The sequence below is a fragment of the Euleptes europaea genome, chromosome 10, assembly GCF_029931775.1.
Source record: "Euleptes europaea isolate rEulEur1 chromosome 10, rEulEur1.hap1, whole genome shotgun sequence".
Classification (NCBI taxonomy): Eukaryota; Metazoa; Chordata; class Lepidosauria; order Squamata; family Sphaerodactylidae; genus Euleptes; species Euleptes europaea.
The window spans coordinates 52,844,170-52,862,160 of record NC_079321.1 but is presented as its reverse complement, the minus strand read 5'-3'; the positions used below and the strand labels follow the sequence as shown (position 1 = coordinate 52,862,160).

General features: G+C 43.1%; 1 protein-coding gene across 2 annotated transcripts in view; it reads right to left on the bottom strand.

The window, feature by feature from the left end:
• The window catches only part of ORC3 (origin recognition complex subunit 3), a 58,446-nt gene extending 43,950 nt beyond the window's left edge, over window positions 1–14,496 (bottom strand). For both annotated transcript variants that reach the window (XM_056856145.1, XM_056856146.1), the window contains exons 1-4: window positions 14,459–14,496; window positions 14,044–14,095; window positions 10,176–10,273; window positions 8,815–8,959 (exon numbers count right to left, since the gene is read on the bottom strand). In XM_056856145.1, coding sequence (XP_056712123.1) covers window positions 8,815–8,959; window positions 10,176–10,273; window positions 14,044–14,095; window positions 14,459–14,482 — 319 coding nt within the window. In that variant the 5' untranslated portion in view covers window positions 14,483–14,496. The remainder of the gene's footprint in view (window positions 1–8,814; window positions 8,960–10,175; window positions 10,274–14,043; window positions 14,096–14,458) is intronic.
• Between the last annotated feature and the right edge of the window lie 3,495 nt (window positions 14,497–17,991).

Genomic DNA, 17,991 nt, shown 5'->3' with positions numbered 1-17,991 from the left:
GTTCTGTTTGCCCAGTCGGAGCAGTTATTTCACAGGGTTCTTTGGCTTTAAATATGAAATCCAACAACCTTGTTTCCCCTCCCCCCATAAGCAGACCTCCCAAGGAAAGGGGGGGAGAAGGCAGTGGCGGCAAATAGGATTGCAGGTTAGGGGGAGCAGTGCTCTTTGCTCAATCACAGTTGTTTCATGGTTGGTTTTCTTTCAAATTCTTCTGGCATGGACAAAGAATGTAAAAGCATGCCCTGGGGATAGCTAGACTTCATTTGGGCAGGAAAATGCCCGCTTTTGGCTCAAGACGGAGGGGAGGGGGAGCGCTCCAAGCGCTCTAAAGCTTTCAGAAGCTTGGAAATCCTACCTCCACAGCTGGCCTGCACCTGTGCAGTCCCATGCAGGACTGCACTGAAGACACAATGATGACAAAGAGTTAGGCAGGGTAAGGATCACCAAACCAGCTACCACCAGGCTCAGCTCCACACCAAGGTTCTCAACAAGATACACACAACGAACAACATCTCTGCTGCCATTGAGAAACTGTCACCAGAGTGAGTAGGCAGGGACATCTCCATGGGCTTCATGGAGACTCATGGCAGCGCAAACATTAAGGCAGCAGCACAGGCATTAGGCGTCAGGCACAATACTGCATGTCTACCTTCTCCACCTCATCGTTAAGGATTCCTTGGGTCTTGGGTTCTGCAGAGAATCCCAGGCTGGGACGCTGATACCTGTGATTTCTGGCATCTCCTCCAGGCATGCTGGCATCTCACAGGTCACGCGCAGTGAAGGATATCCATCAGCTGCATGAGAAGTAGGTGTTGGCAGGCATGCCACATCACTGCCTGAACAGTGACATCAGCACTCGAGAGCTCTACCCACGCCATGCTTGAGCATTTGGTAGACTAGGAGAGAATGCCGACCACCTTGATCTCTCAGATTGAGATTGTGTGGGAGGAGACCCAGCTCAACCAGGACGAGTGATGGACTATCACTCAGACTGTGGAGATCCTTAAGCCCTTTAAGGACTTCACACAGTTGCTCTTGTCTGACATGGCAAACCTGGCTCTGATCATTCCCATGATCCAAATGTCTCATGAGAAGATAGATGGCCGCCTTTCTGGAGCCAGCTGCAGGATGTGCAGACTCGGTTCCAGCAGTACATGTGCTGGTGCAGAGCCTGCAAGGAGGCATCAAGTCCCGCCATCTGTCTCTCCCCTAGCAGAAAGTCTACATGTTGGAGACCATGTGTGACCTGCATATCAATGGCAGGATTGCTTGGTGGGCTGGGTACTTGCACTGCTCTGTTGTTTTGTGCTGGCCAATGGCCGTTAACAATCAATGTAAGCATGTTGTCGAAGGCTTTCACGGTCAGAGTTCATTGGTTCTTGTAGGTTATCCGGGCTGTGTAACCGTGGTCTTGGAATTTTCTTTCCTGACGTTTCGCCAGCAACTGTGGCAGGCATCTTCAGAGTAGTAACACTGAAGGACAGTGTCTCTCAGTGTCAAGGGTGTAGAAAGAGTAATATATAGTCAGAAAGGGGTTGGGTTTGAGCTGAGTATTGTCCTGCAAAAGTATTGTCCTGTAAGTATCAAGATAATGTGCTAATGAGGGTATGGTATGTTAATATGGAACCATTGTATCCTGAAGCGATCTGTTAATGTGTGTAATCCAAAACTAATCTGTATGGCTATTGTTGAATGTTGTCTTTGTCTGGAGGTGTTTCAGGGCAGGAAGCCAAGCCTTATTCATTCTTAAACTCTCCTCTTTTCTGTTAAAGTTGTGCTGATGTTTGTGAATTTCAATGGCTTCTCTGTGCAATCTGACAAAATAGTTGGTAGAATTGTCCAGTCTTTCAGTGTCTTGGAATAAGACCCTGTGTCCTGTTTGTGTCAGTCCATGTTCAGCCACTGCTGATTTCTCAGGTTGGCCAAGTCTGCAGTATCTTTCATGTTCTTTTATCCTTGTTTGTATGCTGCGTTTTGTGGTCCCGATGTAAACTTCTCCACAGCTGCAAGGTATACGATATACTCCTGCAGAGGTGAGGGGGTCTCTTTTGTCTTTTGCTGATCGTAGCATTTGTTGTATTTTCTTGGTGGGTTTAAACACTGTTTGTAGGTTATGTTTTTTCAAAAGTTTCTCCATCCTATCAGTGACTCCTTTAATAAATGGCAAGAATACCTTTCCTATGGGAGACTGTTTTTCTTGAGTTTTCTGATTTTTGTTTGGTTCAATGGCCCTTTGGTTCCATATTAACATACCATACCATACCCTCATTAGCACATTATCTTGATACTTACAGGACAATACTTTTGCAGGACAATACTCAGCTCAAACCCAACCCCTTTCTGACTATATATTACTCTTTCTACACCCTTGACACTGAGAGACACTGTCCTTCAGTGTTACTACTCTGAAGATGCCTGCCACAGTTGCTGGCGAAACGTCAGGAAAGAAAATTCCAAGACCACGGTTACACAGCCCGGATAACCTACAAGAACCAATGTAAGCATGCTTGGTGGGCTGACCAGCTCATTCACTGGAGAGTTGAGGTCTTCCTAAGTCAAGCAACTGCACAGCACTGAACAATACTAAGCAGTGATATTTCACCTGATAAAGAAGGCTATAACATAATAGCCACAATCAGTTATTAGGCAGTATCCTAACCTTAGGCTGGGGAAAGGTCCTCCAACCTAAAAAGCCTTGTTCCAACTTAAATGTCTCTTCTGTTGGAGGAAGAACCTTTTAAGCTGGAGGAAGGAACCCAACTTTGCTTAGGGCAGTGGCAGGATAAGCACCTGGATAACATAAGTTTTATGTTGTTTAAATTAACAGCCTACATGCTTAGTTATATTTTTGATACATTATGTGATCACCAACAGACCACAATTCCCTACTACAAGAATCTTGTATCCTGCTCTCTTTGTAATATATTTGCTGGTGATCACACAAGATGCAAAAATATACCACAGTATTACAGAAGGGTTTTTAACCTAATTTTCTAGGAAGTTACAGAGCTAATACATCTTACAGTATTGTCACACAGATCTCAGAAATGGGAGATAAATCCTCCACAATGCTGTAGATCAAGTAAATCCCATTGTTGCATCTCTTATCACTAGAGATACCAACCTCCAGGTTGTGGCTGGAGACTTCCCGCTATTACATCTGATCTCCAGGTGATAGAGATCAGTTCACCTGGAGAAAATGGCCACTTTGGAAGGTGGACTCTAGGGCATTATACCCCATTGAAGTCCCTCCTCTCACCCAACCCAGCCCTCCTCGGGCTCCACCCACAAAATCTCCAGGTATTTCCCAATCCAGAGCTGGCAACCCCTAAGGTCTGTAGAACAGTCAATGATATTCTGATGCAGCCATATTGAACTTGCCTAAATTCAAAAGCACTAAACCTCTCCATAAATGACAAAGTCAACATCAGGCAGGGCAGGGCTTGTTTCTTCCTGTTGACCAAGGAAGGGAAGGTACCATTTGGGGAAACAAGATAGAGGTGTCTGCTTAATCAGGCATGGTTTGCTAATCAGAAATTTGCACACAACATGGACCAGTAGGTGCAATATGGCACAAAGCCTCAGGGAGCTCAAAATCCATGGAAGTTTGGGATGAGGACCAGAAAAGCAGGCTGGGATGGAACTGCACATGAATCTAAAACATGTGACAATACAGCAGATTCCACCACTGAAAGTCTGTAATGTACTAACCTCTTTGTAATTTGCTGAAAGGTCAGGACTGTGATGTTGCTACACTATTTCATGAAAGCAAAATAGTATTTCTGATTGCATATGACACAAGTGAGGTCTCATTTTCATTTCTTGTATAGTTAAACCTTTGGTGTATTTGGAGGGCGGATGTCCAGATCACCTACAGCCCTTGGCTGAGTCACTCCAGTGTTTTGCATTAGTAGCAGTACATTAGGATAGACTACCTAGAATTAGATCTACACTGCACACACACACAATTAACACTGGAGAAAGTTTTTTAAATCCAATTACTGTTTTTTGTTTGTTTTTTCCCTTCAGTTAAGGACAGACTGTAGATAAAACCACATTTATATTTCTCATACATCATAATTTGTAGGGTTTAAAAAATAGTTTATAGATTTTCCTACTTCTTAAGGAACAGAAATGAAAAGAAATTTTACCATGTATATCAGAAGTAAAAGGAAGATAAGCTGTTGGCAGACCGATAATTAAAGACAGCATTTTTTACAATGCTACCATCCTAAAATGTTTCACATCCTCTGAAGAAATTAATTGATGTCAAGTTACAAGCAAAGTCAACAACAATAGGTGAAGGGCAAAAACTTGTAAAGGAAAAAAAATGCTTAAAGGATCATTCACCACCTACAATTAATCTACAATGATGGATATGGCGAGGAAAGGAATACCAGGAAATTACCATGCCACTCACTGACAGTCTATCCCTAATGGCGACAGAGGCTACTGTGATAGACAGAAGGTAGAGGCTAGGACAACGTAATGTTCAAAATGGTACCCTCTTGGCCAAGATAAACAGCAAGGAAGTGAGCAAGTGCTTATTACTTTATTAGCTACTGTTTCGGCTATTGCAAAGAAGAAACCCTTTATTTTCTTCCAAAGGCCATTTCAGCTTGAGAGGAAACTTCTGCAACGGCATTACCTCAGTAACACATGTGAACTACCCATCAGTTGAAAGGGCTGGAGGGCATAGGTTAAATCTACCCATAAACACAAAAAGTGGAGGAGTTGCAAATGTTAAAAGAATAAGAACAGCAAAGGAACTATGAGGCTTATCGCACCAACAATTTACAGAATATTATCATCGTGCTGTGTGTTTTGGATGCGTATTCTTCATTTTCGATCGCACCGTGCCTGTTAAGACTGCTCCCAAGACGGTTTATCGTCATATCGCAAGGAGGAGCATGGGGGAGCACTGCGTCATGTCTACATCGCTGATGCTTCCCCGCCTCCCCTCCCCTTTTTTTCACGCATGCGCAATATCATTGATCCGAAGGAGCGCTGTACGCCATTAAGAATTGCCTCATTTGCATGGCAGGGAAACCCTAATCACAACCTATGCAGGCATTCCCCCCCGCCCAAAAAACCCAAAATGAGCCGTTCCTTGCACAGTGCTAATCACAGAGCTGCCGTCTTTTCAGGCGTTGGTCCAACGATCTTGCATTTTTTCGTTGGGATGAGCACAATAAACAAAAAACTTTGAGAGCAGGGAGGCATGCTCAACCCCAGTAGCGGGAAAAAGGGAGGAACAGGCGGGGATAAACTTTGTGTCAGCAGAAGAGCCCTGACGTGTGTGTGTGCAGGCGCTCTCTCTATCCCTCAGTCTCTCTCCCTTCCTCCTCCTCCTGCTTCCCCCTCCCCTATCTGCCGCTCGCAGCAATTTCGCTACTTTTCCAGCCCTCGCCCTCCTCTGCATTCCTTCCCTCTCAAGCCCACGAACCGTTTAAAAAATCCACTTCAAGGACATTCCATGTGAGGGAAATGTTTGCTTGGGACCCTGCACAAATAAAAATGGTTGATCTAATGTTCCAACGTTCCAGTATTCCTTTGTAAGACTACAAGCACTTGGGGGGGGGGGGATTAAGGAACAATAATGATTGGTGGATGCAAACAGGAGGGGAGGGGGAAGGTGGGATGGGAGGAGAAAGGCTTTTCATTGGGTGTTGCAAAACGAGGGGAGGAGAACTGAATAACGTATGTAACTGAACGCACCCCTTGGATTGCCGGTTTTGAAACGACATAACAAAATACATCGTGGTATAGGCGTTTTGGGGAAAAACAGATGTCTGGCACTTCCAAAGCATTTCCAAGCCGAAATGGGAGGTCTGAGGTGCGATCTAACCTGGATAACACGTTTTTTTAAACATAGTATATACTGAGTGCGTTAGGCCCCTATGTTCATTGTTTGGATCCAAAGACTTCTACAAGTAGTATTGTATGTTCGAGGGAGATCTGGGCTTGTGTTGACTTGCAGCCCTTTGTGTCACACTCCTCTTAAAACTGAGGGAATTTTCAAAAGCAAATTGACATACTGCATGAGAGATCTGCAATTTAAGGAGAAAAAGTTTTTTTTAAAAAACCCAACAGGTATGCTTCCAAGCCCTTTGGCATGTCTTAAATAGCTCTTTGGATTGGACTTGATGACTTGAGCAAAGAAAAAAAGTTCATTGTACACAAAGATACTGATGGTTATGATATTGCTGTGCTTGGAACTGGTAAACACAAAGACAAATTACAAAGGTCGGATTTCAGGATGTCACATGCAGCATAGAGGTTTAGATCCTGCCTAGATTTCCACAGGCTGTGGGGGGGGGGGGGAACAATTTTCACCAATTCCCCTCAGCTGTTGCCGGTCGCCTCTCATTCCCCATATGCAGCATTTTAGGGTGTGAGCTGGGCTGCAGTGGAAGGGAAGAATAATCAGAAATCCCCCTCAATGTCCGTGGAAATCTAGGCATGATCCAAGCCACAGAGACATTCCTTTTGTTGTCCCCAGATATGCTGCCTCTCCAGACATAAAACCTATGTATATTCTGGAAAGAAATGCAAATAATTTTATTTGGACAAGCATTTATGGACAATAAGGATGTTTTTTCAATAGATGAACCTACTATTTGACTAAATAATCTGATGTCTAATATTTAGAGAGACAGAAAGAGAAATTCCCCTCCCACTTTCTTCCTACATTTTTTACAGAACAACAGGAAGTAGAAGGAAAGCTCTGGGGATTAAATGGATTAGAAAATAAAGACAATCCAATAATGAAATGCTGTAGAGAGTTAGCCCCATAAGGCAAGCACTTCAGACTGTATTGGCAAGCACCATGACGACACAATATGTAATTGTAACGTTTTAGTTTTTTCAGCACAGACTAAGATTCAGCAGGAATACTGCTTTTAGTTTTTAAAACAGATTTTTAAAAGGCTTAACCAATCAGAAAGCAGCAAAAACAAAATAACAGTAATATTTATAATGGAAGTTTAAATCAGTCCATAAAAGCAAAAGCTGAAAAGGTATGATATTCAGATTCTCAATATGGATGCAGCTTTTAAAAGTAGCATCTGATCACTATTCTGCACAAAACAGTACTCAAATAAAAAGTAATTTAAAATTAATCTATAATCAGCTGAACTCTGTCCCATTTTGTGCATCTAAGACTCATCTGGGCACACAGCCTTCCTTGATTTGCACCTCTAACTGCACTCCCCTGCGCTGATTCCAGCACCACTTAAGGGTTTCCCAACATTCAAAAGATAGGCTTCAATGGATGGGAAGGAGCATTATGAGAAGTAGGGGCTGAAAACTTTTCGTGTGCACCCTGAATTTTGAATGCAATTTGGATCCTGCTCAATGGAATCAAATTCTAAGAAGAAACGGCAAAAAATGGTTGTTGTGACTTATTTAAGGAAGTCTTAATATATGAGTCTTATGACTTTAATCAATCAAATCTGCATAAATTTGGATATTAATAATACCAATAGGTCTGAAGGAAAAGAGCATTGTTCCTTATTTTCAGATAACATGTAAATGTACTGTTAACAGGCACAACATTAAAAGAGGCATTCCCTCCCATGGACATGAGAAGATGATAGCCTTTTCTAAGATAGTGCTCACCACCCATAAATGTACAAGTACTCATTGGCAACCAAATTAGCTGGGGGGGGGGAGGGACCTATTTTAATAGATTACACTAATCCACCTAAGCATTAAGGCCTACCAAAAATTAATATTGAGGCTGATTTCCCATCTGTAAAAATACAGTCATGGAATATGTTACCATGATAGCTACGGGAGTCAACAGGATAACAACCAGTTGAAGTACAACATTTGTTAAATCTGATTAAGGTATAATAATCAGTTCTACTTACTGCAGGCTAGGGATCTTCTCTACTTTCATATCCAGCCCTACTATTTTACTTAAGGGGGAAGATATTGCTATGTTTTCGTAATGTAACACTGCCACCTGTTGCTTATAACCAAACACACAAGATGCTCACACTGTGTACTGTGAAAATGGCAGATAAGTTAAGGCTACTTACTGATTCCCAGTACAGAACAAACTGGGTATGATAATGGGAGGTCTTGTTTAAACTCAGATTTACCCCAATCATGTAGAAAGGTGAAAGGGCAATTTTAACAGCAAAAAGTGTGTCAGTGGGAAGTGAAGCCCCGTTTGCCTCCTTGCAGCCTCTCCCCCACTCTTCCCCTAGCCAAGGTCACTTCCAGTACCTATGTGAGGGGGCAGTTCTGGGTATAAGTAGTCAGACTTGCCACCAACTTACCTAGTTTGGTCCTTCCTATTTCTGAATCTCATGATCCCTGGCTCCAATAAGGATTTCACTCAGGGTTTTTTTGTATCTCACAGTCGAATTCATACCCCAGTGATGTCAGTTACTGTTAAATACATTGTGCGCTTCCGAATCATGGCGACCCTATGAATAAATGTTCTCCAAAATGTCCTATCTTTAACAGCCTTGCTCAGTTCTTGCAAACTGAGGGCTGTGGCTTCCTTTATAGACTCAATCCATCTCTTGTCGGGATTTCCTCTTTTCCTGCTGCCCTCAACTTTTCATAGTATGATTGTCTTTTCCAGTGACTCTTGTCTTCTCATAATGTGACCAAATTACAATAGCCTCAGTTTAGTCATTTCAGCTTCTAGGGTCAGGCTTGATTTGATCTATAACCCACTGATTTGTTTTTTGGCAGTCCACGGTATCGGTAGCAGTCTCCACCAACACTACATTTCAAAGGAATCTACTTTCTTCTTATCAGTTAAATACATTAAAAACCCAGAAAAAGCAGTGTTACCTAAAACAAGAGCAGCAGCAGGAATTTCATTTGACTTCATCCGACAAGCCCATTCTGTTTTCTTCTCCTTGAAGTCTGAATGTGATTGTCTTATAAATCTTATGAGGTTATCACACAGTTTTTTATTCAAGTCCTCTTGCAATTGCTATTAAAAATATGCAGAACTTATGGTTAGACAACTAAGAAAAATATGCATATGTTCTTCAGTGTATTCTTAAACAGCCTAAAAACAACAATAATTGTGTGGTTTGGCACATAATTGTTTGGTTTGCCAGATAATTGTTTACACAGATAGAATTTATTATGTAGCTGAAATAAACACTTTCCCCTAGTTTCCCTAGAGATTTTGATCAAATGTCAGCAATTCATGGTCACTGTATCACTGTCTAAGTTTTTTGTCCAATAAGCAGTACAGCCCTGTAAAAAAATCAAACACTCAAAAAAGAGAAATATTCAATTATGGCAGAAAAGCAAAGGAGGAGTTCTATTCCAGAAAGAACATGTATTTGATCCCCCCAGAAGTTTTGAGGAAATAAATTCCACATCAGCTTCTTTCACAAGAAGGCTGAGGTGACACCTTAAATTCTAGTATATTTGAATGCTCCCCTAGCAGACAGATAATAAAATAAGTAACAGATGAAACAATGACCCAGTGAGATCCATTTTGTAGCACTAACACACACAAAAGCCATCTTATCAGGCATAAGCCGATGGCCAGGTAACAAGACTCTCTGAACCGCACCATTGCTCTATGGCCTCCAGATCTGCTATTTGCTTTCTTGCACAAGTTTGTTCCTCACAAACTATAGACAGATAACCCACAGCAGATAGTTAATACGTAGAAATCACTGGGAAAAGTTAAAAGCTGCTTCACCTACTACATTCCAAATTTAAAAAAATGAAACACCTTCATTATGCTTTGCTCAGAACATTTCCAAGATAGCACTGATAAAGTCAGTCGTATGCTTAGAATTAAAATGAATAAACAGCAGAACGCCAAATAATTATGCAATTGAACATTTACCAATGTGCAAAATATACTATACAATTAAGAAACTAAAGTACAAAAACATACATAACACAGTGAGTAAATAATCACTTTTACCTTTGATTTTGTGCTCTTTGGCTTTTATGGGGTACAGACTTGGACATTCCCCATTTGGACTTTTGTTCATTCGTGTTTATTTACTCACTATGTTATGTATGTTTTTGTACTTTAGTTGCTTAATTGTATAGTATATTTTGCACATTGGTAAACTGTTCAATTGCATAATTATTTGGCGTTCTGCTGTTTATTCATTTTGACTATCAGGCACAGCAATGTTTTGTCATTGCTTAGAATTAAAAGCAGCAGCACTCACCTCTGTTTCAGATTTAACTCGTTTCCACAATGACTGACAAGTATCGAATCGCAGCTCACTGTCCTCTGATTCATTATTATCTTCACAAAAATAGTCAGCTAGAAAAACAAGCAATAAAAAAGATGGCCGTCATGCTCAATATTTATAAAACGGCTTCTTGGATACAGCATTGCGATGCCTGTTTCCAGTTTCAGTTCAAAAAGCTAATTCTTACTTTAAGGACCTTTGGAGCTAGGGTTCTTGAAAGACTGCCTCCTCGTGGCATGTCCAGTTAAGATCTTTTTCCCAAGCTCTAATCTCTGTGCCCCCATCTGCAAAGGTGAGATGGGTGGCAACCAGAGACAGGGCATTTTTTAAAGTGGTGGTGCCTCACCTTTGAGATGTCCACCACATTTAGGCACCAGGCCAAAACAATTTTACTCAGACATCTAACTGAAGGGTTCACTCTTTTTAAAGCTGTTTTAATCGATTATGCCTAGCCTGAAGACTGTTTTATGGAAATCAAATTACACTACTTATTGAGGTTTTACTGCTTGTTTTAATATTGATCATTTTACATTTATTGTTTTTTTAATATTGATCATTTTACATTTGTTTTTTTAATCATTTATTGTATTGTTCCTTTTTTCATTTCAAGCTCATCCAACCAAAGATCTTGAGCGCAACATACAATTCTTATTGTATTGTTTTGAATTTCTATACTATATTGTTTTGAATTTCTTCCATTCTCAAGTCTCAACTGGAGAGGTGGTATTTTTCTAAACAAGCAAACATAATCCTCTCAAATAAAAAAGAGGAAAATGCAATAGACCACTGAACAGGTTTTGGGGAGGTGGGGGAGTAGAATATACTGTATATACTCGGGTATAGGCCGAGTTTTTCAGCCCCCAAAAAAGGCCTGAAAAATCCCAACTCGGCCTATATGCGGGTCAATACAGTAGGTGGAGGGAGGGGGGAAACTTGCCGCTGCCGCCTCCAGCGCGCCTTCCCCCGGGCCAGGAGCGGCCTGCTGGGCCTCCTGCGCACCGGGGGGGCCCCCCGCCGCCGCCAGCTGATCGCCGCCTCTCCCGGTAAATAGGGGTTTCAGGGGCTCTTCCCCCTCCCCCCCTAGGGTGGCGTTGGGTCGGGGTGGGTCTGGAGGGCCCGGGAGGCCGGGCGGGCAACCCGGGGGTTGTATAAGCTGACCCTCGGCTTATACGCGGGTGCCTAATTTTCCCCCATTTTGGGGGTGAAATTAGGCACCTCGGCTTATACGTGGGTGGGCTTATACGCGAGTATATACAGTAAACATTTTAGTTGCTACCTGAATTTTTCTACTAGAGAAGTACCAGTAAACTAGTGTTGCAGCTGCTGCCAGGAAAAGTCTGAAGTAAACAAAACACCCACAAACGGTGTCCAAATACATGAAATGTTACCAGCCTCCTTTACTCTGTTATACAAACTAGCAGCTGCCGTTTCCTATGTTTTCCTTTAGGGGAGAGAGTGTTATGTGGAGTTTCATTAATTTGTCTGAATTTGTAAACTGCATTCATCCTTGTAGCTATGGTTCAGACCGAATCTCCAACCCTGAAACCAGAACTTCCCTCAAAGGCTTGGTACAAAAGATTAAGCCCAAGGCATGACCCTTGCAGACTCGATTAAGAGCCTAGTGGGTCATGCGAGATCCAACTTTACAGCTGAAGAGGGAAGTTAATGCAACTACGCACACACAAAACTTTCTTCCAAATCAGTTTATCCCAGAAGATAGCCCCCTACCTTGGCTGATCTGGCCACCTAGATCCACACCATGGTGACATCACGACTAGATGCACTCTATAAATGCCTTCTCTCAAATCAACTCAGAGACTCTGGTTTATGCAGAATGCTGACACTCAGCTATTATCAGAAGCTAGGCAGAACATGCATGTTAATCCCATTCCACAGTCACTGATTGGCTGTCAATCAGTTACCGGGTTCAATTCAAAGTACTGGCTATCACATACAAAGCCCTCCATGGCCTTGAACCCTCATCTCTGTGGTACCGCCTCTCCCCCTATGCTCCACCACGGCAGCTTCACTCATCCCAGCAGGGCTTTCTGCAGTTGCCACCCTGCAAATGGGCAAGATCAGCAACTGCCCATACACATCCATTCTCTGTTGTGGCCTCCACTTTATGAAATGGCCTGCCTGAGGAGGTCAGAAAAGCTCCCATGCTCCTGGCATTCCACAAACTATGCAAAACAATTATTCAGGAGGGCATTCTTCCACAGGTAATGGGGGCTGTACTATTACAGAATGGCTCAGAAAGAAGCTTTAAAAAAGGGAACGTGAGCTACATCATTGGGCTACCTGTTGCTGTATGTTTAATCCTACTATGTAATTTCTGCATCATTTAACATGCTGCGCTTTGTTTCAGATTTCAATCCTAATCCTATTTACATTGTTTACTGGATGACCCATCCTGTTGATTGTATTGAGCAACATTGTGTAATCTGTCTTGAGTCTCAGTGAAAACTATGGACTATAAATAATGTAAATAAATAAAAAACTATGGGAAAGGTGTGGCATATGTATTCAAACAGTTCAATCAACCCCATTCAACTGAATACATCAGAAGTGCTTGCCCATCAGCCATCCTTCCACACTGCTACCTGAAGAGCTTCGAAATGAGACATGTGCTAAGACCAAATGAAAACAACATTTTACAGGTATCAGAACATTAACAGTCCTTTATTCAACTGTATCAAAGTTATTCTCTGCAGTTATGGTGCATTTCCTCTTGAAAACAAGAACTACAGTTTATTGTTATTATTATAAGGAACAGTTCCTTGAAATAACAATCAGGTGGCAAGCCTACTTTCACCTAGTCCCCTGAAATTAGTTCTACATTCCTCTACCACCTTATATACCAGGTTATATCCCCGTTAGGGTAATTCCTATACCACTGCGAAAGAAATGGCATTTATTTATTTACAGAATTTGTATGCCACCTTTCTGCCCTTACAAGGTCCACCAAGGTGGCCAACAATTTAAAACATACATAATAAAACCATATGGCTTCTCCCCCTTAGCAACATGCCATGGGTTCTCGAGAGCTAAAGAAATACTTAAAAACAATTGATCTGGGATACAGCTCTTCAGGCTGACAGAGCTCGGGCACACTTCTATCTAGTGGAAGGAAATCATAGCCAAAATTTTGTTATATTAAATCGAGGTGACTGGAACTGGGAAGGAACAAATAGTCACACTGGCATATGTCCAACTATTTGTGATGTGGAAGGCATGGGGACTTCTCCAGCATCCCTCTCCATTCCTGCAGCCCCTTCTGATCCCCAGAAAGATCATTTTTAGGCTTACAGGATCCATGCAGAGGGGCATCAGTGCAGGTCAGTGGGCTAGAGCGAGGAGGGTCAACGGGATGAAAACAATCCCATTCCTCAGTAGAACTGCACTTGTGGGAGAAGAAAAAGCAGAGTGGTAGGATACACACCCACTCCCACAGACCCACATAGAAACCTCCCTTCACAAGTATCCATGACAAAAAAATCTGTATAAAGGAGACTGTTAATCTTGCCTTCAAAAGAACAGAGACTTTAATAGAAATCAATCATTCATAGGGTTGAAGCCAGAGAAGTGAGTTTTTCAATATTATGACTACACTGAAAACGGTTAAATGTTACATTGTGCATGTATAGCATAACCCAATCTTTTCAACAGCAGATTAAATGGCACAACCATTATTTTCCAGACACCTTCAGAGATATAATATTATCTGCTATACAAGGGTGTCTAGAAGACATATAGGAGGCATCATTATGTAAAACAACATGGTTAACAGGACAGGAAATCTTGAATAAATAAGATTTATTGCATAGTCATGCATACTAACCTGTTGAAGATATCTTCCTCTTCTTAGAATTTGGCTTGAACACAAAGCAGCCCTACAAGTAAGTAAGAAAGACAGGAACCATGGACAATACTGAATGTTTTATTAAGATTCTATACTCCTAACATAAACAATTTAAGGACACCAAAATTATTTTACATTTAATCCCACATTAAACAACCATTTATTAAGCCTGATTTGATGGTCGTTATTGGCCGGGTTGGGCTCGCGCGTGCGTGCTCAGTGGAACTCCTTGCTCGTTTTCGCTCCCCCCCCCCCATTCCCAGTGGCGGACTGGGTCTAAACATATCGGTTGCCAGGGGACAAAGGGGGGGGGGCCCGCAGCAACACAAAATCAAAATATGGCTCGCTCGCGCGTGGCCGCCGGGCCTAATACTCCGCCCCCTTCCTGACTCACCTTGGAGACCGAACACGTGCTCATGGCCAAAGCTCGAGCCCGGTCACAAAGCAGCTTTCCCTGACTACAGTCCACGCACGGACCCGAGAGGCGCCTTTCCGCCGTCCCCTTGCTCCAACAAAGCGCATGCGCACTACCGGAGCCCAATCAGGGGACGCTATCGGTGCGCGACTCTTGTCGCACACCGATAGCGTCCCCTTCGGAAAAGGGTTCGACTCAGCCCCGTTTGTCCCGCCCCAAAACCCAAACCCCGCCCCCGGTCGCCACCCTGCGCGAATCCTTCCGCACGTGGTAGAAATCCGACCAACGGGCGGGTGTCTCCGCCCCTTGTGGGCTGGTCCATGAACAGAGTGTTCCGGGGGTGTGTGTGTGTGACGGATTCAAGAGAAGGGCAGAGGTTGTAGTGCTGCCATGGCGGCAAGTCGCTTTCGAAGGAGCATTGCTGCTCAGGTAGTGTGTTTTTCCCTAATCGATAACGTTCAGCCTCTGGGAATTGCAGCCGACTTCTCCTTCACCCCAGTTGCAGTTGGTCTCGTCCCGCGCTTTGCTTAGAACCTCGGGAGAGCTTTCCTCTTTCCCGTCGCAGAGTGGCTGGAGGGTGGGAAAGAGAAGGAGGGGGGGCGGCTTGAAGAAGTAGATCGGCTAAGCTGGAGCTACATTTAATGTGCTATAGTACGATCATCAACATGAGCTTGTTGTGTGTGTGAAGCGCCGTCAAGCCGCTTCCGACTCATGGCGACCCTATGAATGAAAGTCCCCCAAAACGTCCTATCTTTGACAGCCTTGCTCAGACCTTGCAAATCGAAGGCTGTGGCTTCCTTCATTGAGTCCATCCATCTCTTGTTGGGTCTTCCTCTTTTCCTGCTGCCCTCAGCTTTTCCTAGCATGGCTGTCTTTTCCAGTAGTAGAAAAGGGCAAGAGTCCAGTAGCACCTTAAAGACTAACAAAAATATTTTCTGGTAGGGTAGGAGCTTTCGTGAGCCACAGCTCACTTCTTCAGCTGTATCTGAAGAAGTGAGCTGTGGCTTACGAAAGCTCCTACCCTACCAGAAAATATTTTTGTTAGTCTTTAAGGTGCTACTGGACTCTTGCCCTTTTCTACTACTGCAGACAGACTAACACGGGTACCCACTGTGAATTGTCTTTTCCAGTGACTCTTGTCGTCTCATGACGTGACCAAAATACGACAGCCTCAGTTTAGTCATTTTAGCTTCTAGGGTCAGTTCAGGCTTGATTTGATCTATAACCCACTGATTTGTTTTTTTGGCAGTCCACGGTATCCGTAACACTCTCCTCCAACACCACATTTCAAAGGAATCTATTTTCTTCCTGTCAGCTTTCTTCACTTTCCAGCTTTCACACCCGTACATAGTACATGAGCTTGTTATCTGCTGGGAAAAGAGCAGTGCATTTCGGACTGGGGTAAAAGTGCTGTGCACGGGCATCGTTTATTCATCATTGGTTTATGTGGTTTCCTGGAGCTGGTTGTTAAGATTGCAGCCCTTTGTACACGTGTCTAGGAGCAAGCCCCGTTGAATGCAGTCAGCCTTCTGAGTAGGCGTGCGTTGGGTCAGGATACAGACGGGCCAAGATCTGAATTTACAGTGCAATCCAAATGGCGTAACCCTGCTGTTTAGGGTGTGAATTGTCATTTGGACCCGGCTTTCAGTCGTTCTAACACTGCAACCAGTAGCTTACGTAGTTAAGACTAACATCTCACAAATAAAAGTGGTCAGTTCAAATAAATGTACCGGTTTCAAATGGCAGTTTAAACTGGCCTTGGAAATTATGGGACTGAGATGCTGAAACTCCTCCTGTCTGTTCCATAACCAGGAAGGAAACTACCTGCAGAGCAGCCTTTAATATACCAGGCAGAGGTTATTACCATCCAGAGTGTAGAGCTTTATGTTACAAAGTCATGAATGACAATCGAAAACCCAAGAGTACAAAGAAGAGTTATAGTCTTTCCATGAGACTTATTAGGTGCTATATGTATGAACTGACTTAATTTTTAAAACTTAATATGTATGAGCTGATGTAATTTTTAAAACCCCATCCTTCTCCCCAATGGGGACTCAAAGCAGTGTCCTCTCTGCTGTTTTATCCTCACAACAATGCTGCCAGGTAGGTTAGGATGAGAGAAGGAGACAGACTGCCCAAGATCACCCAGCAAGCTTCCATGGCAGAAAGGGGGTTCAAACCTGGGTCTCCCATATCCTCGTCTGATGCTCTAACCTCTACAATATGTTGCCTGACTAACTTCCCTTGTAGGGTAGTTTCATTAAAAGAAGATAGAGCATGTTGCAATTAAAAATGCCTTCTACGTAACATGGCTGTTCTGGAGGGTGTGCATGCATTTGCATGGTTGGTGTGGTGTTTCTGTGACCCTCTCTGGTCAGAATAAAATCCGGGGCATACCCAGATGGGAATGATGTCTAGGAGCTCCAGTTTTTCATCTTCGACTTGTTTTCTCACTTCTTAATAGACCTAACCTTGCCAGATTTAATTCATACATCAGTAACTTCCAGGTTTGCTTGCTTTTTTATGTGGGGCTGTCTTTAAAGACAACTTGGAAGCTTCAGCTGTTATCTGGGGTGGAATGACACAAACACAACTAGTTCTGAACTGTATTGCTTCTGCCAAGGAGCTCCGGGGAGTATGTATTAGCCTCCTTGTTTCCACTTAACGTTCACAACATTCCTTTGAAGTAGGTTAAACTGAAAGAGAAATTACTGGCCCAGTGTCACCCAGCAAGCTTCATGGCAAAGTGGGGATTTGACTGTGGACCTCCCAGATCTCTTTCTAGCCATCACAGTGCACTGGCTGTCTTTAAAGCCAATCATGACCAGGGACCCACATACTTGGAAGATCCTCTTCTCCAGCCCACACACTAGTTAAGGTCCAGCCATTGGCAATGTCATTTGTCAAGTAAAGTCAGAGTGTACCAGAATGAGAGCTTTCTCAGTTTCCACTCCATCTCTTTGGGATTGTGTTACAGAGGAAATTGGAAAAGCCAATTTGCTTTAATATTTTCACAAGGGATGCAAGATATTCCCTCTTCAGTTGAATTGTAATTGAGTTCTTTTTATTCTGCAGAGATATTAGTTGTTAGACATTCAGTGTAAGTGACATTTGTTTGTGGAGGGGTACGAAATTGGTGGCAAGCTCTTCGACAACCTACACCTGTTCATTGAAACTGGCTTGTACACTTGTGCTTTCATAGAAGAAGGTCGGTTTTTACACCCTGCTTTTTTTACCTTTAAGGTGTCTCAAAGTGGCTTACAAACACCTTCCTTTCCCTTCCCCACAACAGACACCTTGTGAGATAGGTAGGACTGAGAGAGTTCAGAGAGAACTGTGACTAGCCCAAGGTCACCCAGCAGGTTCCATGTAGAGGAGTGGGGAAGCAAACCCACTCTTAACCACTACACCACGCTGGCTCTCCATAGGCTCTATTCGTACATTGCAATGAATAGGTGGGGTGGAGCTTGCTGCTGTGATACTGTTCCCTCATTCATTCTACCCACATTGAA